Below are 26,022 nucleotides of genomic sequence, written 5' to 3' on the forward strand. Positions count from 1 at the left end.
AAACAATGCACCCCATTTACTTCCCAATTCTTATTCTTCTCTCCTTCGTCATCACCCTCTCTGTTGGCCTCCTCATAGAAGTCCTCCTCCTCCTCCTCCTCATCTAACGACCCTTCATCACTAGCAGGTATATAATGCAACGCAAAACAAAAAACCCAGCTGCGCGGGTCGTCGCACGGAGGGGAGCCACGAGGTCCGAAACCCGATTTTAGTCAGTTAAATCTGACTCAATCTGATTCAAAGCTTTAAACAAATAAATTTTTGATTCATAGGATATTCCGATTTTCAAAAACCGAGATTGTTTTTCCACATTTCAATTCTTTCGAATTTTTCTTTTCCTTCTTTCCACCCCGGTGGGAGCTTCGCAAAAATTGATTCTGCACATAATGTGTGGTTGTATTCCTGTACTCTAAGAGTTTGAATTTGTTGGTACGATAAAAAGTACGATGGTTTTCGCTTGGAAAAGTTAATGTTTCATCTTAAATGTATTTATATGTTTATGATCAAATAAGATGACCAAAAGACAGTTAGAAGACATCCAGCTGCCCACAGAGCAGTATGACCCTGTGACCAACTGGATGGCAGACATTCCCCCAATGACAAAGAAACCACGAGCCTTCCATCCTCGCCAACGTGGCAACAAGATCAACACTAACAAACAGCGCCATCCGTCAAAACAACACCAACCCGGACAACAATCGCACGAAACGATTAAAACCCAGGCTTCTCGACCTCTGCAAAAAAATCCATTAGACGATGGTTTGCCGAAAGGCAAATACTTTCCCCTCAAGGACGATCGCCTTGAAATCCAGAGGTTACGAGAAATGCTGCCACTCGACAAGAACCCAAAATTTGTCACTTCCTTAGACTACTCATTAACAACTGAGTATAACCAATGGCGCCTCTCAGAATTGACAACGATTCAGAACGTCAAAACAAATACAAGATGCTCGTGCCAACCGAATCTCTGCCAGTGATTCCTAACTTTTCCTTGGTACGCACTCTAAACCTTTGGAGACTGAGGAATAGGAACGATCAGGACCGGAGATACGAACTAGAAAACAAGGTTATGAAGACTCGTGTTGAAATGCCGTTCGAGCAGATAACAGCATTCCCGAGCAATGACTCGCCACAACCGGAGACCATTTCAACAGATCATTTAATTGTTGAGAACTCCCATTTCCTGCGTCAGCTTTGGGATTCGGAATCCAGTATCGCAGATTTTCAGAGTAAACTCGATCGATTAACAATTTCAAAGCAAACTGCTTGCCTCGAGAAAGAAGAGTCGAGAAAACAATTAGTGGTCTCTTCACAAACTCTGAAGATCCGAGATCGGCAACAGCAAGAGCTTCTGAAGAAAGCAAGCCAGTTGATAGAATCGAATCAGCTGCTCGGACTCCAGCTCAGGGAACTGAAAGACAAACATAGAGTCCTTTTAGCAAAACTTGACAACCAAAACAATTAAATTTTCATTTGTTATATCGTATTAAAGTTTCTCTTAATCTTTCATTAAAAGGTTTTCCATTTTGGAACCAATATTTTGTAAGTTATGTTTAATGTATCGCACTTGCACTTCTTTTCTATCTATCCAGTTTGTACCTCAACTTATTAAGCATTTTTACTCAGTATCTTAATACTTAAGTCTCTAGTGTATTCGATCTGTAACTTGTTGTAAGTGACCATGGGCGCTTAACTCATAGACAAACAAATTGCATTTGTGATTGTTCGTTGGCAATGCTCTCTTCAGTCTACTGCTGCAGTGTATTATATTTCATACCACTTGTAACTTTTAACAGAGTTCACATTAATATTGTATTACTGAACTCTGAATGTACATGCTCCTACCTTTCTATAGATATTACTTGTAAGCTATAAACTTTTTACAAACTGAATGTAAACTTTATACGATAGAGCACAATTTTTCTCTTCTTTAAACCGGGGTGAGCTGTAGTATTGCTAATTGGATAATTGCCGCCGCAATTATCGATACTACAGAGAGTATAATTATTTAACCGTCGACTTTGTGAACACTTTAGACTTAGTCTAAACTGACGGAATATTAACAGAGAGCTATGCTGCGTAAATTGCGTTGAGTGAATGAATACATTATTCATAGCCAAATACTGGTGTGTATTATTTAATACACTATGGAGCAGGCCATACCGGCTGATTCACTGCCGCTATTAATACGCGTACTAAGTGAAGGATACTGAAGCTATCCAGGCCGTTCTTCAGCAGCAAGCCTGAAACGAATATATGACTCAAGACGAGTAATAGTCGGCTCCACGGATGACCTAGGAATTGATTGTGATTTTTTAGTCGTGTTGATTCAGTTATAAACACGCACGAGCTTAGAGCTTGCTGCTGAAGGAAATCAGACCAAACTCAACCAGCGCGAACGTAGGACGCTTGATTTTCAACCAAAAAATTTCTCTCTCTCTCTCTCTTCCTCTCACTGCTCTTAGAGCGAAATATCTACTCCTCAGCTAAGAGGGAAATATCAGCAGCGATTGTAAGTCTGCCAATGTTATAGCAAAATAGAGTTAGAATAATGATCACATCCAGCAGTAAGATGGATTCAATTTATTGATTAAGATTAGATATCCCACCATATTTTCAAGTAAGATTTACCCCCTAATTGTGCTCTATCCTTTCTGTCTATTTACTAATTAATCTTTATATCTAACCAATTTTATTTTCTAGCAAATAACACATAGGTTTGGAAATTAGCAAAGAACATTGTGAGCATATAGTGAGACTTATTCTAGCACGTAATTAAGGTCGCTACAATAGTATAGGTTTAGCTCTAGTGTGGTAATTAAGAACAAGCGAATAAAATACCTACCACATCAGAGTTAAAAACGGATATCAATATACCTTGTATAATTGTACCCTCTGTTTGGACGTCGTATTGCATAAGATACACTTAAGATTTTAACAAATGAGCACATTGATAAGAGTTTCACCAGATCGAGATCGTTTCGGTTTATAAGTGCAGTTCCACTTCCCCTGGTTAAATTGCGATTGTGTTTTTTCAGTGCAAAAGCAAAAAACCAGTAAAGAGTTCCTTTCCCCTCGCTAGGTCAATTGAGCATATCTTCTTTCATAGAAGAGTTATTTTAGTAGCATTTTTTGATAAATCGGTCCGAACTTTTTCTCGACTAGTGACTGATTTTGTAAGGCCTGTTCTTTCTGCCGGGAACCAGTAACCTTCATAATTTTTTTCATTGAAGGAGGAAATGGTTGGTGCTAGGACAATAGATCGAAAGACAACAGATCGAAAGCGAAAATTGGGACAATAGATCGAAAATTAAATTAGCGAAATTTAAATTATTCAAGTTGCGTATTGGCCAATCAGATTTGAGGGCTCATTTAATATACAGCATATAACATGTTCTGTGTGTGATATTTTATTCGATTGTGATAGATTCATATCCATTCTCATGGGCCGCTAAGGCATGGCCATAATGTAGTAATTATATTGCAGCTCGCAAATAATGCTTAATTTCAACCAATAAGAGATTAATTTTCGAACTATTGTCCCAAATTTTCTGTTTTCGATCTGTTGTCGTTTTGATCTATTGTTCGGTCACCGAAATGGTTAACTACTCTTTGTAGCAGACTTTTCTCCCATGGGAACCTTTCTTGTAAAAGAAGGCTCGTTCTCCGATTAAGAGTTAGATCAAATTGTATGACAAAAGGTTAAAACCTTTTGTGAAAAAAATGAAATTGTAAGGGGTACTGTGCAAGTTTATTCAGAGAATTGGAACAAATTTTGAACTATTGTTCTTGATATTATTGCATCTTTTATCTGAACCATTTATCGGTGGTGAGACACAGTGATTTTCAGCAGCATCTATATTGAAACATGAATATGGGTTCCTGGTCATGTCAACTTGTTCTGATTGGTGATGAGATGGCCTTTGATTACATTTTAACGGAAGGCATAAGAAAGTTCAATCAATCTGTATAATATTCCACTGATCTGCTCAATGGTACCAGCAGCGTTTCTGTCATCGGCGTACAATTCACGGTTCAAGTATAGCCACAACATTGATCTCTATAGCTTTCAGATCTTCATGTGTGGTGTTTTTGGGAAACTCAGTAACATTTTTTTCCTTAAAAAGGTCTTACACTAACTCCTCACTGTGAAGCAAACAGCGTTGTTTGGATTAGCTCTAGTCCAAGCTTTCTATAAAGACCGTGCGTCAATAATTTTGGTTCCTGTGTAATCGCAGCGGAACAGCATTAGGCTACTGCGGCCTGTTCTCAGCTGCTATTTTTCTCTTATTATTCCCCACATTTCAGACTGTTATTTTTATGATTAGCATTGGTCTTTTTTGGTGAATATGGCCATTTTTTGGGTCTGAACCTTTCACGTGGTACCATTATTGCAACCAACATTGTTCAGGCTTTTGTCAACTTGAAGCTATGGTTAAGTAAGAGCTCATCCTTACACAGACAGCTTCGCGGAGGCAGGGGATTGAACTCTCAATCATTTGCGTGTGAATCACACACCTTACCTCTCGGCTATCACGCCACTATAAAGATAGCTCCTCTATAAAGACCGTACGTCAATAAATATAGGTCCTTCATTGACACTGTTTAAGTGAATGCGAAAAGCATGTATTGCGTCCTGAATGCCACTCTCCTGTACCCAACATAAATGTATTTTCCCTCCCGGCCGCTGCAGATATCTTTCAAAATATGAACTTATGCTTATGCCAGTTCGTGTTTTTGTCTTTTTACAAATATCATCGGGCCAATCCCAGGGACATATATGTGCTATTAGTTTGCAAATATTATCAGTTAAAAAATGTAGATAAGGTTCTGCCTAGATCATTTGATGTTGGTTTGCATGATGTGAACAATCGTCTCAGTGCCCACATCTAAACCAGATGCATCATAATTTTGGTAGTTCTTCACTGCAATCCTTGTAAATTACAAAAAATTATTATTTTAAGGAATGAGGCTTGAAAAAAGAGCTCACGGTCTTCAAGGGTTTTGGTAAAATGCATCCTTTACGTCATCAGAGACATTCTAACGCCCTCGAGTCTATGCCGATTCTCTTTACCTGTCAGAGGATGCACATTCACTCCTTTCGCGTGTTCTTTACACTTTCTTTTCATGTTCATTAGCTAATTTTGTATCGATAGATAGATAATAAAAAACCATGCATCTTGCTCATTAAAAGATGTCTCTTGACTGAGTTTTTGATAAAGATCCAACACCATAACTCGCCTGATCGAATTTTGCCGCGCATAAAAAGTTAGAGTGGAGCTGCAATGGGAAGGTTTTTTAAGGAAAATGCAGATCAAAACTCTTACATCTTCTTAGATTGCAATGTCAAGGGGTTAAAATAATGATGATTTAAAGGTAAATGTGTGAAAGCTAAAAAAGCCCCTATTCTCACATCTTTCTGGTCTGTCAAGTAGGGTAAAATGATGTAAGCGTCTGGGCGTAAGTTCTCCATTACCCCCAAACTCTACATCAATTCATCCTCCCGACAGTTCTGAAAGATGTAGGAGTTTTGGGTCAATTTTTCTTTTACCCCTGACTTTTACATCATTCTATCCACCCTGGCCACCCATGCAGTCCGAAAAAATGTGAGATTTGAGCTGCCTTTTCCAAAAAAAATCCTGCCATGGCAGACCCGCTCTTACATCATATTACTCCCCTTGGCAGCCCCACTCTCTCAACATTTTACCACCTCTCAATTCCCACTCTTACATCTTATTACCTCCTTGGAAATCCGTAATCTTACGTTGTTTTAGACCCCCTGCCTACCGCGGTTCTCCTAAGCCTCCAGACCATCAATTCTTGCCCAATTGTTGACGGTCCAGCGATATGAATAATATTGATTAGAGTTGCTCACTCTCAACAAATTACTCTTAACTCTTACATCATTTTACTGCTTTTGACAGCCCAAGTTTTAGGTCGGGGTAATTCATCAGAAGCCCTCCCATTGCAGTTATTTGCAGCCCCCTCCTACATTGCCATTTTGGTCCCGAAAAAATTTCGTAAAAGTCCTCCCGTTGCAGCACATTGCAGCACTTTCGTAAATCATTACTTTGACTAGGAGTAATGCCTCAAAACACCTCCCATTGCAGCCCAATCCTAATTCGACATTTTGGTCGGGGTTAATTTCTCAAAACTGCTCTCCTTGCAGCCCATTGCAGGCCACTCTTACATCGAAATTTTAAATTCACGGGGGCTAATTTGTGCTCCCATTGCAGCCGAATCTTACATCGAAATGATGATCAAAGGGGGAGGGGTTAATGTCTCAAAACACCTCCCATTGCAGCCCATTGCAGCCCAATCATACTTTGCAATTTTGGTTGGGGTTAATTCCTCAAAACTGCTCCCATTGCAGCCAACTCTTACATTGCAGTTTTGTCAAGGGAGGGATGTAATGCCTCAAAACTCTTCCCGTTGCAGCCCATTGCAGCCCACTCTTACATCTCGGTTTTGGTCTCGTAGATAATTTTTCAAGAATCTTCTCATAGCAGCCCATTTCATCCAAACCTTTTATCGCAGTCTCGGGTAAGAGGGTGGGGTGTAATGACTCAATATTCCTCGAATTGAAACTCATTGCAGCCCAATCGTATATCGCAATTTTTTCGTCAAGATAGGGTGTAATGCCTCAAAATTCCTGCAGTTACAGCACATTATTGCAGCCAACTCTCACATCGCGGTTTTGGTCTCCTGGGATAATTCCTCGAAAATCCTCACATTAGAGTCCATTGAATCCAAATCTTAAATAAAATTTTTGGTCAGAGGGTGGGGTGCAATGACTCAAAACTCTTCCAACTTTAGCTCATTGCAGCCCACTCCTACATCGCGGTTTTAACCGGGAAGTGCAATTCTTCAAAAATCCTTCCATTGCAGCGCACTCTAACGGCGCAAATCTGGTCAAAGGGGGAGTGGGGTAATGCCTCCAAAAACCTCCCATTGCAGCCCACTCCTGCATCGCAATTTTTGTTAGGCGGTAATTCTTCAAAAGTCCTCTTTTCGCAGCCCCACTCTTACGTCCTTTTTCCCCTCGTACAAAATTATCCACCCGTAGCCAAATCAACCCTCCTCAAAAACTCTTACAATAAAATGGGAGCACTTTATTGAGCACATTAGACCCGGGAAACAGACCGTTAGTTTTTTACTAAGTGGGAAATAGAAAAAAAAATAACAATATCTGAGAAGCGAAAACAAAAACGAAAAGGTATCAATTCGAAATAAGCCAGATTTACAGTTTTTCAGCAGTTATTTCCTATATATAACACATTTACCGCACGGGTTGCTCCTCATACAAAATTCTTAGTATTCATACTATACCCTGGTCGATGTCCTTGTTCAAAATTGTTTCCCATGATCAAATTTTCCAGTTTAAGAATTATGCATGATAACACCCATCCAGATAATAATCAACAATGATCAAATCCTGATTTAAAAGATTTGCGAGTTTTTACCTAGTCCAAACATTTTGGGGGCGTTTTTTTCTCGACAGAAAATTTTTTGACTGCATTTTTGTCTCAAATGAAAGATGGATAGGTTTTGGGCTCGCTCAAAATTATCCTTGTTCACAATCTACCACATTCAAGTCTTGACTGTCTTTGTGGACTACTCATTGCGGTGTATGCGGCGAAACTTTAATTTCATAAGAATTGGAGATTTTAGCGTTAAATGCAATGAAAAAACATTAGAAATTGCAAAAACGCTTTAAAAATTTCTGATTAAATCCTTGCTAGAAATCTTACAAAAAAATCAATGCTAAAAAGACGCAATCGTCGGAAAACTCACCACTCTCAAGTGTCTTATTAATACACATAAGAATTGCAATCTACAGGCAAGAGTTATGCATGATGAGACCCATCTGGATAATAATCACCAATGATCAAACTTTGCCTCGGTCAAAAGTTTTGCGCGTTTCTACCTAGTCCAAGCATTTTGGGGGCGTTTTTGCCTCGACAATTTTTTGTTGCGTTTTTGTCTCAAATGAATATTGGATAGGTTTTTGGCTCGCTCAAAATTATCCTTGTTCACACTCTACCACATTCAGTTTTGACTGCCTTTGCGGAGTAATCATTGCGATGAATGCGGCGAAACTTTAATTTCATAAGAATTGGATGTTTTAGCATTAAATGCGGTAAAAAAAAACACTAAAAACTGCAAAAACGATAAAAAATTTTGTCGATAAAATCCTTGATACAATTTTTTTACAAAACAATCGACGCTAAATTTGACACAAATCGTCGGAAAACTCACCACTCTCAAGTGTCTTATTAATACACATAATTATTGCGATCCCATAGGAATTGCACTGAATGCAGTGAAAAAAAATATAATTTATTTGTTGAAGGGTACTATTTTTGAAAATCTAGAAATGTGTGTCATTTACGAAACGCCTACACTCATGAAAACACTGTAGTGGACCACACGTGTTCACGAAAAGACCGTGCTTGGCTTAAATGGGCTATGAAAAGAATGTGTATTTACTTTGGTCACTGCCTCTGCTGTATATAGTCTCAAAAGAGGTCAACCTAGATGGTGTTTTGAACATTAAAACTTCTCTAGACAAAGCATAAAAGATTAAGGAAATTCACAACCAAGTTTCGATTTCAAAAAAGAAAAGTTATCAGGGTGAAAATAAATCTCATCGTTTTTCAATGCAGTCTCTTCTTGAGTTTCTGTTCGAAAAAATTGTGGCTGTCATCTTTCATTTTTGCAATTAAATCGGTACTGCAATAAATTTTAGGTGTTCGTCTTTTCAAAGACTCATGATGCTCATCTATTCTAGGAGACTGCGTCGACTATTAATTTCGGGTTTGAATGGTTTCTTGAGCAACCGAACATGTTTTTCTGTGTAAAGTTTGGACAACTTTCAACATTAAAAGCTAGCTGCACCAATATTCGCTGCTTCAACAGTGTGTCTTCAGTCAAGATCTTAACAAACGTCTTGGTTGCTGTTTTTCTCTCCAAACTTTTAAAACGTCAAATGACTAATGGCGAGGTGGAATTTTTTCCGGAACAACTAGGGTCAAAATGAAAGACCACAATAAATGCTATCATTTGTTTTAGAGTTGAAAATGTTTTCAAAACACTGTAAATTAAAACGTCAATTGTATTGCAATTTTCTGCATCAGAACAGAATAGACTTAATCGACTTAATTGAAATGCTCGCAAAAATTTATACAGATTGTTTTGCAGAACAGTCTGAAGAGCTTGTTCCTGTCCAGCTTATTAAAAAAACAAAAAGTTAAAAATGCTGTGAAAAAGATTTACAAAATTTGCGGTTCATGCCCCCCTCACGGTGCGTTTTTAATGATCCGGCCATAAGTGGATCTTACGTCGCATCCTACGTTGGATCTATATATGATTTCTTAGTAATCATACAAGGGTTATATATGATTTCTTAGATGTCACACAAAGTTCATATTTGATTTCTTGGATCTATTCTGTTTTGCCCCCCCAGCTCAGTGGGCTCATATTTTTTACGCCCCCAGGCGCACGTGCTATTTTTTTTACATAGTAACTTGCTATATAACAACATATAAATTGTAACTGGGGGGCGTAAAAAACACGGGGGGGAAACAGAATAGATCCGATTTCCTATTAGTATTTAATGGGCTTGTGACAGTATCAATTTACCGTTCAAGGGTTACCGAACGCTTGTTTCTCACGCACCGAGAATTAGTTCCACCGACATTTGGTTCCCTGAAACAATTTTCAAGACAAGTGAATGTTACAGTGAACTGTGAGTGCAGTGACATATGCAACAAAATTTTCTCAAGTCATAATGTAGCACTAATGCAGTTTATAGCGCATGCTATCAGTTTTTTCAAGACGTATTTTTCAACACTTTGGAGAATGAATTTCAGGACGATAAGCTGGAAAAAAAATGCAAACACCAATAAATTACGGCAAAATTACGGCAAATCAAAACCATTTTTAACAGGTGTTCAGTGATTATTCACTGGCGTATGATAGTTTTACTATTTTTGAACTTTTCTTCAGCAACGTTTTTGACATTGAGTGGTCGTTTATCATGCTCAGAGATGAGCAAATGAAAGTATCATTTTTTTCTCTTGTTTCTCTGATATTTCTTTATTTCATTTTATTCATTTTTCAACTTTATTCTGATTTTTCTAAGATCGCTACGACAAAACCAAAAAACCGTATGTTTCTGTGTTTCAGCATTCATCACGATGCCTACGCGTGTCCCCCCCCCCCAAAAAAAGAAATACCCCATTAACATATGATCATCTGCTCTCTAACTTTATGCATTTAGCCCGTAAATGATTATCCAAACACTTAATATCCATAACTTTGCATATTTGTGGTGTCAACTATACATACAATCTGTAAAATCGGGGTGAAATGATGAATGATTGATATCATCAGATTTAAATGGATCTATTCTGTTTCACGGGGGGGCTTAGTGGGCATAAATCGCCCCAGCTTAGTGGGCATAAATCTTTTATGACCCCCAGGCGCACGTGCTGTTTTCTTACATAGTAACATGCTATATAAGAACATATAATTTTTATCTGGGGGTCATAAAAGACACTGGGGGGGGGGAACAGAATAGAACCATTTAAATGATAGGTGTTGAAACAAATGGGGGTGAGGATGGGTGCAATTAATACCGATTACATCGATAACAAAAAATAGCTGTTGAATTTGTTACTGTATTGGTTGCGTTACTCTGTTGAAGTCAGTGAGAAAGTCTGGTGTTGATCGAGAACCGCGAAGCGATTCGAGATATTGCCAGGGTTTCGAAGTAACTTTAGCAGAGTCACGTAACCAATTTGAAACACACTCAGTGCAAGTTGGAAACCGTTGGAAAGGAACGTTGGTGGCTTGTACCGTTGGAAAGGAACGTTGGTGGCTTCAAAAGTTATTTTTACCTTTAAAAAACGGAACCACTAATTTTGATTTTTAACATTGTACTAATTTTGTATATATAATTTTAAACTTGTAATATTTAACCCCCGGGTTATATTTTCAATTTACTTGTTTAAAAAAAAAGTTCAGTCAAAAACATTTTATTGCAAGAAAGATTACAATTTCAGATTGCGAAAAGAATATTACTTTCAGGATCTATACACCCATCCAATTAGGGCTTACAGTGACTCCCACATACTGTAACTGCACTCTCGTGCCAGCACGCTGATCACCGTTTTCGCGGTATTAATTTTACTTACAATTCAAATCGGGGTGACATGATGAAGGGGTGATAGATCCAGGTTTAAATGATAGGTGCTGAAACAAATAGGGCTGAAGATGGGGTACAATTGATACTGATTATATCGATAACAAAAATATATCCTTTGAATTTGTTGATGTTTGATTAATTGTTTGGGAGGTCTTCGGAATCATTAAAAAGAGAAGTGAAGAAGTGAGACAAATCCTTTTCATTCCAGATATTGAGGATTGTATGAACAACCCATGTGTCCAGGGTACCTGCTCTGAGAACCCCCCGTTTCCCTACAAGTGTGAATGCTTCTCAGGATATCGCGAAACAGAAAAAAGTGGGGAATATGGCACTATATGTGTCGGTTAGTAGACATAAACCATTCGTAGTACTAAAGCCCCCCCCCCCGCCCAGGTCGAGGTGTGCGTTAATGATCAGAAAACTGAAAACGCAACCATATTTAAGCACCATATTAAAGTCTGACTGCATAAACAAGTTTATAGTCAATTTCTGCTAAAATCTGATGCGAGTAACGAGCTAAATTCTGATCATGGCTGATTATCGTCTTTATGGGTCTGTTCAGTAACGCGCACGTTGATCTGGGCAGGCCTACTCCATAAAATAGTTTCTGCAATTTTTACTCTAAAAAAGAGAGACTTGGAAAACTTGCTTGTCCAGAACAGAGCTCGCAAAATACTGTATCTTCTTATAATATTATTGTTCAGGGTTCTATTGGATTTTTTGCATGCCAACGTCTTCAACATTGCAATTTCTGGGAATGGAAAACTCAGTTGTTGCATCCTGATGAACTCATTGAAAACAAATCCCATCGACAGCTCATTATGATTTTTTTTTGAAAAAAAAAATAGAAATTCCCACCGTTGTATTGTTATAACTCCTTGAGAACGATTCTTATTGGCTGAGAAATTTTGCACGCTTTACTTCGTTTTTACGATAGCACATTAGCCATGTATTTTTCAGCATTCAAAAAAAGAACGCAAGAGTTTGAGAAGCAGTAAAATGTCTGGCAATTAGGCAAATATGATATTCTAGGTGGCAGCAAGAAAGTTTACGTTACTAGCTGTAAAGATACAGGATTTCACTGTAAACTCATAGCGCGATTTCGATTTTTTCAAAGTGTTTTTATTGAAGTTTCTCAATTCATGCTGTCAAAACGATAAAGTGTCAAAAAACAACGGTTGGTTATATCATTTTCTACATGTAATTTACTTTCGTTTTAAAAAATTTTTGCCATCGCAGAATAGTCAGGTATTAATTTTTCATTTGGAATACCACAAAAAGAAAACAAATGAATCTTGCTTTTCAAGAGTTTTTGAGAGCAAATCGCTCTCAATCGAGTTAGTTTAACTGTATTTTCACTTGTTTCGATTTATACAAAAAAACCTTTGAAATAACAATGACGCCGTTCCGTCCAAATCTCCCGGTAACGTTAAAACTGTATCTGATATCAGTATTCAGAAATTTAAAAAATAACTTGCAATTTTTTTTGCGTTGATTTACGTTTTTTATGGCCGTTCTCAATCAAAAAAGGATACCGTTCTGTAAAAAAATAATCCTGATTTTGCTGATTTAAGCAGGAGGAATTGGATAGCAATTTTCAATGTGTCTTAGGTATCTAAATTCGTTCCCCAAGACGAAGCATGATTTTCAAAAAATTGAATCTTTAGGCGAAAAGCAACAAAAACTGGTTATCAGTATTAAAAAAATCCCAATCGAATCGTGTTGTTAGATGAATGACTGAACTGGTTTTCAAGAACAAAATAAACCTCATTAAACATTGTAAAGTAAAAACTATTTCTTAATGTAAGTAGTTTTTTGGTCAATAGGCTGCAACCCGATCTTGCATCGGAAACAACTGTTATTGAATCGAAAACTTACACCCGGAAAATCATCTTAAAATTTTTTTATATTTATTTCAGCATAATAACTGTGTGGAGATGTTTTCTTTTGAACGGTTCTTCCTGCTTGCTTATAATTTCATTGAAAGATATTTGAGTAAATAAAACTTACATTACTTATGTAAGTTGTGCTGTGTAGTCCCTTAACAAATATGAATGCATTTTGTGTTCGCCGGTTCATTTTGCAATTCTTTTGTTTGAAAATGTAATATAGGACTGGTGGAAAACTTTGTGAATTTCGTATAATTCTGAGCAATTATTAATTGACAAAAAGTAAAAGTAGTTGATTTTTTTATAAGCACAGTCTGGTGCCGACTTTTTTACTATATTTCGTGCCGGAAGAGATGGAGCCGAAAAAAGCAGGGAAAAGATCTAAGATGCCTATGATGTCAGACACAGACAGATCTAGGACAGGGACGAGATGTCAGATCATCTAAGACAAGCGACCTTTGGTCAAAATCCTAGAATGAAATCAAGTTTTGTTTATCTTCAAACTGATCAAATGGTATTGGAATATATTGCAAAAAATTTGAACTGATATAACATTATGTTCAATTAACAAACTAACAATCTAGCGTGAAAGGATATCAGACCAGACAAATAACAGATAAACATATGTACCATGCGTTACGCTGTACAAGTTTGAGTTTCTCTTGACACAGCTCCCATAACCTGGTTTGTTTTACTAGTTTGAAATGATTGTCTCAAACAAAAAAATATCCTTGCTGGAAAAAAATTGATTATGATTCTGGCGTTTCAAGCAGCATTAATTAAATAGAAATCTTCAATTAGTCTTAGGTATCTAAAATGGTTCGTCAAACCGAAATATGCTCTTCATAAATTTGACTTATAGGCGAACAATAGCAAAAAATATTTTACATTCTAAAAAACTCCCCACTAAAATCGTGTTGTTAGATGAATGAGCGAACTAGTAAAAAAAATTTTCTATATGAAAATAAATTCATTGATTATTGTAGAGTACAAATGAATTATTAATTTAAGTAGTATTTTGCTCAATTGGCTTCAACCCAATTCAGCATTGAAAGCAACTGTTATTGAATCAAAAAGTGACACTCTGAAAACCATCTCAAACTTTATTTTAAATTTTTTTTATGATAATCCTTGTGTATAGTTGTATAGGATTGAAAAGTTCTTCTTGAAGGCTTATAATTTATTCAACTGATATTTGAATTAATTGAACCTACAACACTACTTATGCAAGTCGTGCTATGAAAATCCCTAACAAATAGGAATCCTATTTTTTCTGCTTGAATTTTTAAATGTAATAAACAACATGTGGGAAACAGTTAATTTCAATGAATAGCAATAATTGTCAAACGAAAAATCCGAAGTAGTTGATTTTCTTATAAACACAGATTGAAGCAAAATTTTGTTTACTATAATTCGGTCCGAGCAGGTGGAGCCGAAAAAAACAGGGACTAGATCTAAGATGTCCATTATGTCACAAGCGAGATCTAAAACAGGGGCAAGGTGTCAGATCATCTAAGACTGGTGACACTTGGCTAAAAAACGGCAATGAACAAAATGTTTTTCTATCTGCACACTGATCACAAGGAATCGGAAAATATTGCAAAAACTTTAAACTTGAATTATGTTCAATGAGCCAACTAACAATCTAGCGTAAAAAAGGTAACAGATCAGAAAAATACTAGATAAACATATGTACTGTGCATTATTTTGTACAACTTTCGGGTTTTCCTTTTCATAGCCCCCACCACCTACAACATATCAATTAAGGTAAATTTACATTATTGGGGGCTATATTAGTGGAGAAATGTGATAGACTTTGAATTTTCAGCAGAAAAGTTCAAAACGCTTGTTTCAGTAAAATCCGGCCTAAGTAAACGTAGCAAACAAAGAACTTAAAAGAGAGTTCGCAAAATGACATCATCAGTATGATAATGATTGACTGATTAGTGAGCGGAGATTTAAAAGAATTTTGCAAACACGATTCTCAATTCGCAAAATTAAAGTGATTCTCATTTAGATCTATTCTGTTTCCCCTCCCCCTCCCCCTCCCCCTCCCCCTCCCCCACCTTAGTGAGCTTATAGTTTTTACGCCCCCATGCTCACGTGCTAATTTTTACGTAGTAACGTGCTATATAACAACATAAAATTTGTAACTGGGGACGTAAAAAACTCTGGGGTTTTGTTTACTTAGAATGGTCCGACCCTTTATATTTAAAAATATGGAGTTGTTTGGGTAATTAAAACAAAATTAATTTAAACTATAGAATATGAGAAGGGCGGAAAATGATATCATCAGTAAGTTTGACGAATCTTAAAAGTATAGAGAAAGAACTCTGTAACGCTTTGAAACTCGACATTGAAATTTTGTACTTGACAACTCTCTGAAATTAGCTGAATTCGAATTATTACAACTAAATTGGGATCTTTTCAACTAAATTGGGATTGTTTCTGCCCCTCCAGTACGTTATGCGCCCCCAGTTACAGAGCACGTGCCATTACATAGTACATCATTGTGTAAAAATATGGCACGTCCGTCTGGGGGGCGCAAATAATATGCGCCCACTAAGCTGGTGGGCACAAACGGAAAAGATCCCTAAATTGATCAAAACTTTACACTATTTTTTCTCATATTGTACAGGTGTTAAATGGCAGGAATACTGATCGGCTTAAAGTTGATTGAACTACGAGTGTTTATGGAATTGGTGGAAAGAATGGAAAAAGTTGCAATAAATTTTTCCCTCCATTCTTTCAAAATTTTTGGTTTTTAATCATTTTCTCTGTGAAATAAGATTGAAAAATTCAAAAATTGGAAACGGATTTGAAAGTAGAAGCTTTGATCTGACGGTGGAAATAATTGTGAAAAATAGTATATTGTCACATAAAATATTGAATCTATTCTGTTCCCCCCAGCTTAGTGGGCTTTTATCTTTTACACCCGCAGGCGCACGTGCTATTTTTTTACATAGTAACGTGCTATACAACAACATACAATTTGTAACTTGGGGGCGTTAAAAACACTGGGGGCCAAAACAGAGTAGATCCGAAATATTTTTTCGGAGAAAACTTTGAACCCTAGCCCTTGGGCACCTACATTTCACTCAACTAGGCTATATTTGACAAACTGACAATAAATGCTGTGTCATTTAATTTAAAGGTGGAAATAAGTTTTAGTTGAAGTGGAGTTCCGCCGAATCAACTCTTCCGCTCTTATCCCCATTTTCAACGGTGGAAATTAATGGTGGAATTAGGCAGGCATAAAGGTAAAATAAAAGTGGACACAAAAAGGAATATCGTTCCCACCTTATAAACAATTTTTAGCGGTGGAATAGGCTCAAATCCTCGGCCCGTGCACCCCCCCCCCCCCGCCCCCCTATCCCTTTCCTTCCCGCTGAACTTACAAACGCACTCACTTGCCTACTTACTTGTAAAATTGCATCTACTGTAACTTTATACCTTTAGTAGATTATTCCATTAGAAAAGTGTAAATGAAGATATTACAGGTGGTCATACATGTTTTTTTTTTGCTGGGGAAGGGGATTGATGGCGAGAAGGGGGGTAGGGTTAGGGCCAATGAAAAGGGAAAGATTGGATCTGTTCTGTTTTGCCCCCAACCCCCCCCCCCCCCCCCCCCAGCTTAGTGGGCTCATATTTTTTACGCCGCCAGGCGCACGTGCTACTTATTTACATTGTAACGTGCTATATAACAACATAGAATTTGTAACTGCGGGTCATAGAAAACACTGGGGGCAAACACAATAGATCCGAAAGATTCATTATTTGTTGATTGTTTTCAAGATATAGACGAGTGTGCGGAGGGGTCTGATTTCTGCGATGGAGGAGATTGTTCCAACAGTGCCGCATTCCCATACGAGTGTACATGTCTTCAGGGATACAGTCCAGGCACGAAAGAAGTTGGAGATGTTTTCTACCCTTCATGCATACCTGGTAACGGTTTATAATCTATGAAATGAGTTACGCGGTGACGTCTTAACAAATAGACGTACCAAAATGTAGAAATTTCAACGAATGTGATTGGTTGAGAAATTTAAAACACTGTACTGTTAAGTGTTCAATTAGCCTAAATTTGAAATAGCCTAATGCTAGATTGTAAATTTTACCGCACCTGGCCATGCCTCAGCGGCCCATGGGACTTGATGTGAATCTATCACAACCGAACGTGAGACCAGTTTCCCCCCAATAAAAGTATAATTTTGTTTTTTCGGCTTATGGCAATTTCTGAGCAATTTTACGTTAACGCGCATATCCTATTTTAAAACATGGAAAATTTGTTGAGCAATCAGCCAATCAGAAAACAATATTCCTATTTTCTCGATTGTGATTTGTCAGCAATAAAATTTCTATATTTTGGTACGTCTGCCATTTTCACTAGCGCCGAGTTACGCGATAGTATCCAATAAAACAGCAGTAATACGAGCAAAACTGGTCGTTAACACTGAATATTACGTCACAAATCCAATTACGTCACAAATATTACGTCAACTAACCATTCTACTACGTAAACTGTCCAATATTTGGTAGTATTGGTGTCCGCCGTATTGGCCGACAGGGCGTTTAGCCGACATCAAGAAAATGAGAAATCTAGCCGACAAAAAGGCCGGCATATTTCTTACAAGTTTTCACCTTTTGTACAACACTTGGAAACGTACGACTTGAAATGTGGAATGTTTTTGACTGACCCATTACTTTGAGAACGACAAATAAAAGCGAAAATTGGAATTTGGGCTTCAAACTTCAAAATTGCAAACCAGTTTTTTGGACAGTTATTAAAAAAAAGTGCTGAGAGAAGAAAGTTATTCGCGGCTATAGATTTGCTAACAAAGTATAGGAGTATAGGGGAGCCTGTACCCTCTCAGAAACGTCAACAAATTGAGTTAAATGCGAAAATCATCAGACTTAGGTACTCATACTTGAACGCAATTATTGGCCTTGAAATCTACTGGAACGGAATTGCTGACATATGTTGTAATTATTAATCCATACTCTATTCAATTTTTGACCACTCAGAATGCTTGTCGGCTAATTTGGTCCTTTTTGGCTTGACAGCTCAGCGCCCTCTCGGCCAATTTTCTTAGCATTGGCATTATTATACTGGCCGAATGTGCACGTCTAACTGCAAACGTTGTATCAGTACTGTATCAGAACTACGATCATGTCTTTTTTTACACTTGTCAGTCTAAATGCAACTATTGGCCAAGACATGGCAAGTCTAAAAAACGTCAAAAATAGCCAAATTGAAACATCAAAAATAGCCGCTAAAACGCTTACAAAACTGAGGAAAAATTAAAATGGTCGGGAAAATGCTCAAAGACGAGAAACAACATAAACGGCTAAATAAACGTTAAAAGAGCCGAAAAACTGTCAAGAATAGCCGAAAAACGTCAAGTCTATCCGGGAGGACCTCAAAAAAGCCGAAAAAGGCAGCAGGCAATGGGTGTCAACGCTACAAACAAAGCCAACGGATTTGTGTGAACTTTCTTTTCTAAATTTCAGGTTGAAAATGCTCCGATAACACTGAATTGGCCTCAAGCAACCAAATAGTAAAAAAAAATACACCATCAAAATTGTTTTTACAAAATGAAAGCATAGAGGCATCTGAGTTGTGATTTTTTAGTTTTGGAACCCACGCAAGATTTTGTTAGCTAACTGAGTCCAATTGAGTACAATTGAAGGACTTTGGGCTCAAAACGAAAAAAACCTAAAGTGAGCTATCAAAGACAAAACTTACTATGAATTAAAAATTTTGGAGTCAGAACAAAAAAAACAAAGAAATCAGGAACACACCAAAAAAACATATGAGCATCGTTTATGGCATTGAAGGCATCGGAGCTTTTTTTTCTTTTTGTGACCCCAAGCAAGTTCATATTAGCTCATTAAGACAAAAAACATAAATTAAGGACTTTGAGGTCAAAATGAACAAAAATTGAAGAAAACGAGAACACACCAAAGGAACCAACGAGCGTCTCATTTGAAAGTGAACACATCGGAGTTGATTCTGTTTTGGTTTTCAACCCAAAGCAAGATAAAATGAGCTGTCAAAAACAAAAATGACTAGTATTTAAAAATTTTGGGGTTAAAACTAAAAAAAAACAAACGAAACAAGAATACATCAAAGAAACATATCAGCAACGTATTTGAAATTAAAGACATCGGAGTTACCTTTTTTCGCTTTTGACCATAACTTGGACGGTTATCGAAAAACTATTATAAAGAAAGTTATCCGCAGCTAGAGATTCGCGGACACCGTTATGGGTAGCCTGCACCCTCTCAAAAAAGTCAACATATTCAATTAAATGCTAAAATTCTCAAAATTAGGGACTCATACTTGAACGCAATTATTGACCTTGAAAACTACTGGAACGAAATTGCTGACATATGTTGTAATTTTTAATCCACACTCAATTCAATTTTTGACCAATCAGAATGCTTGTCAGCTCAATTGCTCATTTTTGGTTTGTCGGCTAAACGCCCTGCCGGCTAATTTCCCTAGCACACGTAGTTTTATACCGGACTGAATACCAAGTCAATATCAGTACTGTGCATGTCTAATTGCAAGACTTTTATCAGTACTGTATCAGAGCTACGATCATGTTAATTTTTACACTTGTCAGTCTAAATGCAAGTGTTGGCCAAGACTTGGTAAGTTTAAAAAACGTCAAAAATAACCGATAAAGACTTCTTAAATAGTCGAAATAACGTCAAAATTGGCCAAAAAGACGTCAGAAAGAGCCAAATGAAGGTCAAAAACAGTCTGATCAGAGGCTGATTCGAGCGCACACTAGTCTGATGAGAAGTCTCTTTTGTCTGTGACGGTCTGATCAGAGACAATTTGAGTCTGCACCTCACCTTTGAACAGATTATTTCTGCTGTCTGAGGGCTCTGAGACTGAAAACTTTTGTTTAGAAATAAGCAAAATTTAGGCCGTTAATTCGACCTGTTTTGAATGATGTCGCTTAGGAACTTCAACTCCTGATCCGTCAGACAGTTGTCCCGACTGTGGACAAAGCAATTCAGGCGCCTCGTGCCAGTACAGCGAGTCCGAAGGTTACTATTGCCAATGTTTTGATCCTGAGAAAGAATTTAGGGACACTCCAAAGAGATGTTTTAAGAAAGATGACAAGTAAACAGAAAATTGACGCATAACATCAAAACATAAACATCAAAACGCAGCTACGACAAGAAGCAGAAAACGTTTTATCTTGCGAGGCGAACATTAATTATTAGACTTTCTTTTCATCCACCTTGATTTTGATAGATTATGATTATCGCTTCTGTAATTAATCATCTAATAATTTCAGATCTATTCTGTTCAATGCCCCCTCCTCCTTAGCTCATTGGACCTAAAACATTAACAGACACCCAAGTAGGGAGAGGGTGGCTAGTTTTTTGTCTCGAAGGTCTATACGTCCCAGGTTGAGATGTGAGCGGGTATAAACGAATTTTGTAAGAAATGAGCGGAATGTGTTGAAATTATGTAAAGAATATGCTGAATGTGTTGACAGTAGAATTTAAGGCGCTGAAAATGCTGAATAAAAATATTTTCAGCACTTGTCAACACATTTCTTTGATAATTTCGGCACATTTTGCAGCACACATCTTACAAAGTTTCAGCAGCTCCAAAAATTCATAATTCAACACTTTCAACCTATTTCTTGTATATTGTCAGCAAATTTCTCACAAAAATATAGCACATCTTTCAACACATTCCTAACATTAACATTCATTCCAATTTTAACAAATCAGCACAATGATAACATAAATTATATAATTACAAATAATAATTGGGGTCATAATTGGCACCGTGAGGGGAGAGAGAACAGATTAGATTTCAAGAAAATTTTATTAATAGCCGCCCTCTTCTTCTCAGACGGCTTTTATAGCGCTCCACTTTCTTTACAATCGAAAAATTTCTTAAAGTTTTTTGAGAATATTTGCCATTTTTGAGTTTATTCAATTTCAAGCAGCAGAATTGTTCTTTAGGGTTCAATAAAAAATTACTGTATAGTTTTTTATTGGCATCGGATTGATTTTCATTATTTTAGTATCAGGAATATAACATAGAATTTATTTTTTTTGGAACTTACAGTTTTTTTTTCAAGTTTTTTGAAAGTTTTTGTCATTTGAGTCAATTGATTTTTTCGAGCCCCAGGTGCCAGAAATCTTCCTCTAGGGATTTTTTTATTGTTTAATGCATATTTAGTAGGGGCAATTCAATGGCTTACAGCAATTTAATTATAGGAATTTATGACATTTTTTGGTAAAAATTGAAATTTTCTGTAAGTTTTTATCATGTTCCCATTTTAGCAATAGTTATGCGCCAGTGAATTTTTTAGGCTTGAAATGGATATTTTCTGGAGACAATGACTGGCTCTGAAGATATTGATATCACGAAATCTTCCGGCGTTTCAAAAAATTTGCAATTTATTTCACAATTTTTTTCATTTTCGCAGTTTATTGATGTTCAATTGCCAATGATACTTTTCAGGTCTTCCATATGAATTGGCAGTCAAATTTGAGTGCCACAAAATGTTTTTGAACATGTTAATATTGCAAATCTGTGAATTGCTTTATTGAATTTTTCCATTCTCATTCATAACATATTTACTATATTTCTCAATTTTTCTATATTCGGTGGCCGACAAACCCCTTTGAAGCTTTTGCATGGGTTAGTAGCAGCATTTGCAAAACCATTTTTAGCCTCTAGGGTAAAATTTCAACAGTTTTAGCAATGACTATATTTTTGTTTAGATTGTTTGTATTAACTTCTAAATTTATAAGACAACTTGTCTTTTTGGATGGAATTTTCCAATTGATCTGAGTGCCAGATGCATTAGTTTTAAGTTTTTATTTCAATTCGCTGGATTTTTATTCAAGACGTGTCCCACTATGATTTCTTGTAAGATCATACTTCACACCTTACCACACACACAAGCCCGGTGAGAATTATGTTGCAATAAAATATCTCAGCTTGTTTTAATTTTAGTAGCCAGTTAGGTGTTTAATGTATTAAAACAGCGGGGGGAGGGGCTGAAATGAAGCTGAAAAAGTCAGTTTGGCTGTTTTTGAGCCCTGAAAGAAGCTTTACTTTGAATTTAACATTGTATCTATTTTTTTTTAATTTTGTAATTTTCATATTCATGCATGGTTCGTATGGCGTTTATGCTAAGAAAAATATCTTTTTTATGCTAATTTGCCGATTTATGCCAACCTGAACAGCAGAATCAAAGAACTTTTTGCTAATATTTTTCAAAAGTTTTTTGAAAATTTTTCTGTGTAACCAATGAACAGTTTTCAGGCTTTAATTTGTGTTAGTGAATAAACTCTAATGACACAAAAAAACGTTTGGGAAAATTTACCATCACAAATTTCAGCTGCATTTCAATAATTTTTTGTAATTTTGGCAAGGTTTCTAAACATTTTTCGTTCTTTTTCAATTTTTCAACCAGAATTTTTAATTCAGTCTGCAGTTTGTGTTGTTTTTTTAAAGAAAGTGACAATGTATAGGCGATTACTGTTTTTGAACCTTACTATTTATTAATTAATTTCAAGGTTAATTTTAATTTTTATTTGCTTTTTTGGGTCTTTTAACTGCAATAATCAGTCGCGTATCTTGATGGTTAAATCTCGAATCAGTTTAGCAAAATAAAAATGTTTCTGGGTGACAATAACATCAATAATTTTGGAGATTTTATCAAGAACGTACTTTAACAGAAATCATTCACTTTTTGTGGTTTTTGCTTCTGCTTGTCGTTTGTGTCCAGAAAGAAATCTCTGAAAGGCCCATTTGTGTTTTGTCTTTCTTGCAAGTTTCTGTAAATTTTTTATTGGTTCTGGATACCTTGACATCCAGAGTATCTACAATACAAGTTCTATTTTGATAATTCTAATTTTGTGTAGAAATTTTTTTTGGCTGGTGTTATTCAATTCTTTTTTGGTCAATTAAAGAATTCTCGATTTTTCTAATTAATTCTTCAGATTTCAATTCAGTTGTTGTCTTGGTATGTTCTTGGTATGTTACCTTAGGTCAGGTCTTATGCAATAATTTGCATGAAATCTGTTTTTTGACTTCTCTAGGCTAGTTTAATTCTTCGCTCGTCCTGCTCAAAGTCCTTTTAAACAGCAGTAGCAAGCAATCTTAAGTCAACAGAATCAGCATCGATAAACAAAATCAAAATGAAAGAGGGGGTAAAGCCATGAAGCCCAATTTTAGAATCCCGTTATTTGAACTTTGTTCCTAGAAGTCATAATTACATCTCCCATTCGTTTCAGCATTGCTGCTATCCCCTATCCTCTAAGTATGAAACAGGAGATTTTACGGGAGAAATAAGAGTTTAAGAAAGTTTTTGTACAACAATCTTATTTTAACATTGTTTCTCTGTTCCTTCAAGCCCAACCGGTGTTATGTGAATCAATGGCGGCTATTTTCCGGCAATCTACCGGGTATGTTTATAATATGTTGACCCTACTAGTCTTGACTTCCTTTCTCCTATAGGACTCCTATAGAACAAGTCTTATTATCAAGCACAGCTTAATGCAAGAATAGTTTGAATGAAATCTTGCCGAAGAAAAACTGTTCATGGAGGAAGCGAAGCAAGATATCCGTTTTGTGGCCTTCCACAGTTGAGTTTTTATTATAATGTCTCCGAATACAATCATAATTATGGTGAATAAATTGGGCTTTCTTTTATTTTTTGATGTCTCAAATTAAACCAATTTCATTAAATTCTGCATTAACTTGAGTAATTAAAGCGCTCCCCGATTGTCAATTCAAAAAATCTGGAAAGAGAACAATTTGATGTTGTTTTTCGGAAACAAAGCAATTCGGTGGCTAGTACACGCAAACCAAGACCGTTTTAATCACTGACGCACCTTTGTCGTCACTAGAGGAGTGCTAGGCTGGCCATGCCAAATTGGGCTCTAATTAGTCTGAAGTGGATCTCGAACCCGAGTTACACCCCAGCTGAAGACGGGAGACGGGTTGAGATCCAAGTTAGATCCCGCATAGAGGCATCGCACAACAGGGATCTGCTAGCCCCCCCCCCCCCCCCCCCCCCCCCCCCCCCCAGCCTTATATAGCCGTTAAATTTTGCACCCCCCAAAAATCTAAGTTTTCGCGAATTGTAAGAAGCGATATTTGCATTTCATTGAAACAAACAAGAGTGTATAGGTAGATTGAAGGCACTTTTAGAGTAGTTGCCTTTAGAAGTTTTAAAAAATCAAGCCCTTTATTGTAGCCGATAACACCAAAAATGATCTAATACAGAAATTTTTATTGATGCTTACGTTATATGCAACAAATTTTGGTTGAATACGTAATACTTTCAAACCATAGCTGTGCTAGCTTTTAGTAAATGCATATTGCTCATATATGTTCACGTATAAGATTACTTAGCTTTTAACAATATTTTTACACATTTATAAATGGGGGGTGCCTAACTAAGCGGGGGGGCGCTAGCAGAAAAGATCCATAATAGACATCTCGGTAAAATAAAAGAAAATAGGTTTTTAGCATTTCTAAACCAATCATTGTGAAATCATAGTCGTGTTTGTAACACCAGCTTCTGGTCACCCAAAAATAAAAAAAATTATAAAACTTTCAATATTTTCCTTGTCTACTCTATAAATTATATGACGAAAATTATAGAATTTATTATTTTTTCCAGACTAGAGATCTGAATCTCTAATCTGGAAAAATAATAAATTCTAACCTGTTTTTATGCTGTTCAGTCTGCAAGAACCAATTATGTTGAAGATAGACTGTTCGAGTACTAATTAATTGCTCTCAAACAAAGTTTGTAGCGATTATATTAGTCCTGTTGGTCTTTTTTATGCAATTTTTCGCTTGACCGATTTTTCGTCTGACCCATTTAACTTTTCGTCCTCAAAAACGGGATAAACAGGTAGCCCCAGCGGACATTAAGTGCTCTTAGAGCCTTTCAGCTCAATAGTCTCCAAGTATGCGATTCACAGAAACTGTTTTGGAGACTTATACCTATGGTGCGAAGGGCGGTTCTTAGAGTTTAAACCACCACCCCCCCCCCCCTCCCCACACACACAAACCCCCCCCCCCCACACACACACACAAACACACACACACACACACATTTCACCCTTCCCCAATACCCACCTCTGCACATCGTTCAGGCCGTAACTGTCCCGTGCAGCCAAAGACCCCCTCCCACGGAGCGATTCGTCCGACGTTTGTCGGCTATGTTTTCAATTTTACTATTGCATGCAATAATGTGGATCTCTACTGGTGCAGATGATTACTACGGTCCGTGTTCATTCTGATCTTTTTATTAAATTTACCACATAAAAGGTAGCAGTAATGCGCTGCAAAAAATAACCAGTAATCAAACAAACTGAAACGTAGTCCTTTTCAGACAAAAATCAATTTTGTCATATATTTCATGCTTTTTCAAAGGCCGTTTTATCATACACGCAACGAATGAACAAACATTTGACCTGTTTCGATAATTGCTAACCTGCAATTACCACAAAGTGTTCTGCGTTTAAAGTGAAAAAAAAAGAAGCTCGGTAATGTGCGTTTGCACATAAATGTCCGACCGCGCTCTTCCGCAATTTTGGCCTAATTTTCCACCATGTGAGGAAAAGATAGAAAAGCTACAAAAGTTCAAATATTGTTTAAAATTATTTGGTGTATGAATAAAAAATTGCTCCCAAATCAAATCACTTGGTAAAGTAAATAATTTGAAATTAGTACGAGATCAAAATTCTGCCATTATTGAGACTACGAGACAAGACAAACAAAAAATCAAATGACAACAACAAACATTTGAACCCAAAACTCAATGTCATAACAATAGAACAATGTTATAACGTAATAAAGTTATAACATAATAACAAATCCAAAATAGTATCAAATAAAATCTAAACTAGACATTA

At 36.7% G+C, this 26,022-nt stretch overlaps 1 protein-coding gene across 1 annotated transcript in view; it reads left to right on the forward strand.

The window, feature by feature from the left end:
- Positions 1–20,429, forward strand: part of LOC142341182 (uncharacterized) — a 36,599-nt gene extending 16,170 nt beyond the window's left edge. Inside the window, exons 2-4 of the mRNA XM_075392093.1 lie at positions 11,418–11,552; positions 16,894–17,043; positions 20,074–20,429. Of these exons, the coding sequence (XP_075248208.1) occupies positions 11,418–11,552; positions 16,894–17,043; positions 20,074–20,240 (452 nt within the window). The 3' untranslated portion in view covers positions 20,241–20,429. The remainder of the gene's footprint in view (positions 1–11,417; positions 11,553–16,893; positions 17,044–20,073) is intronic.
- Positions 20,430–26,022: the final 5,593 nt, after the last annotated feature.

This window comes from Convolutriloba macropyga, chromosome 6 (genome assembly GCF_964194025.1).
Source record: "Convolutriloba macropyga chromosome 6, txConMacr16.3, whole genome shotgun sequence".
Lineage (NCBI taxonomy): Eukaryota > Metazoa > Xenacoelomorpha > Acoela > Convolutidae > Convolutriloba > Convolutriloba macropyga.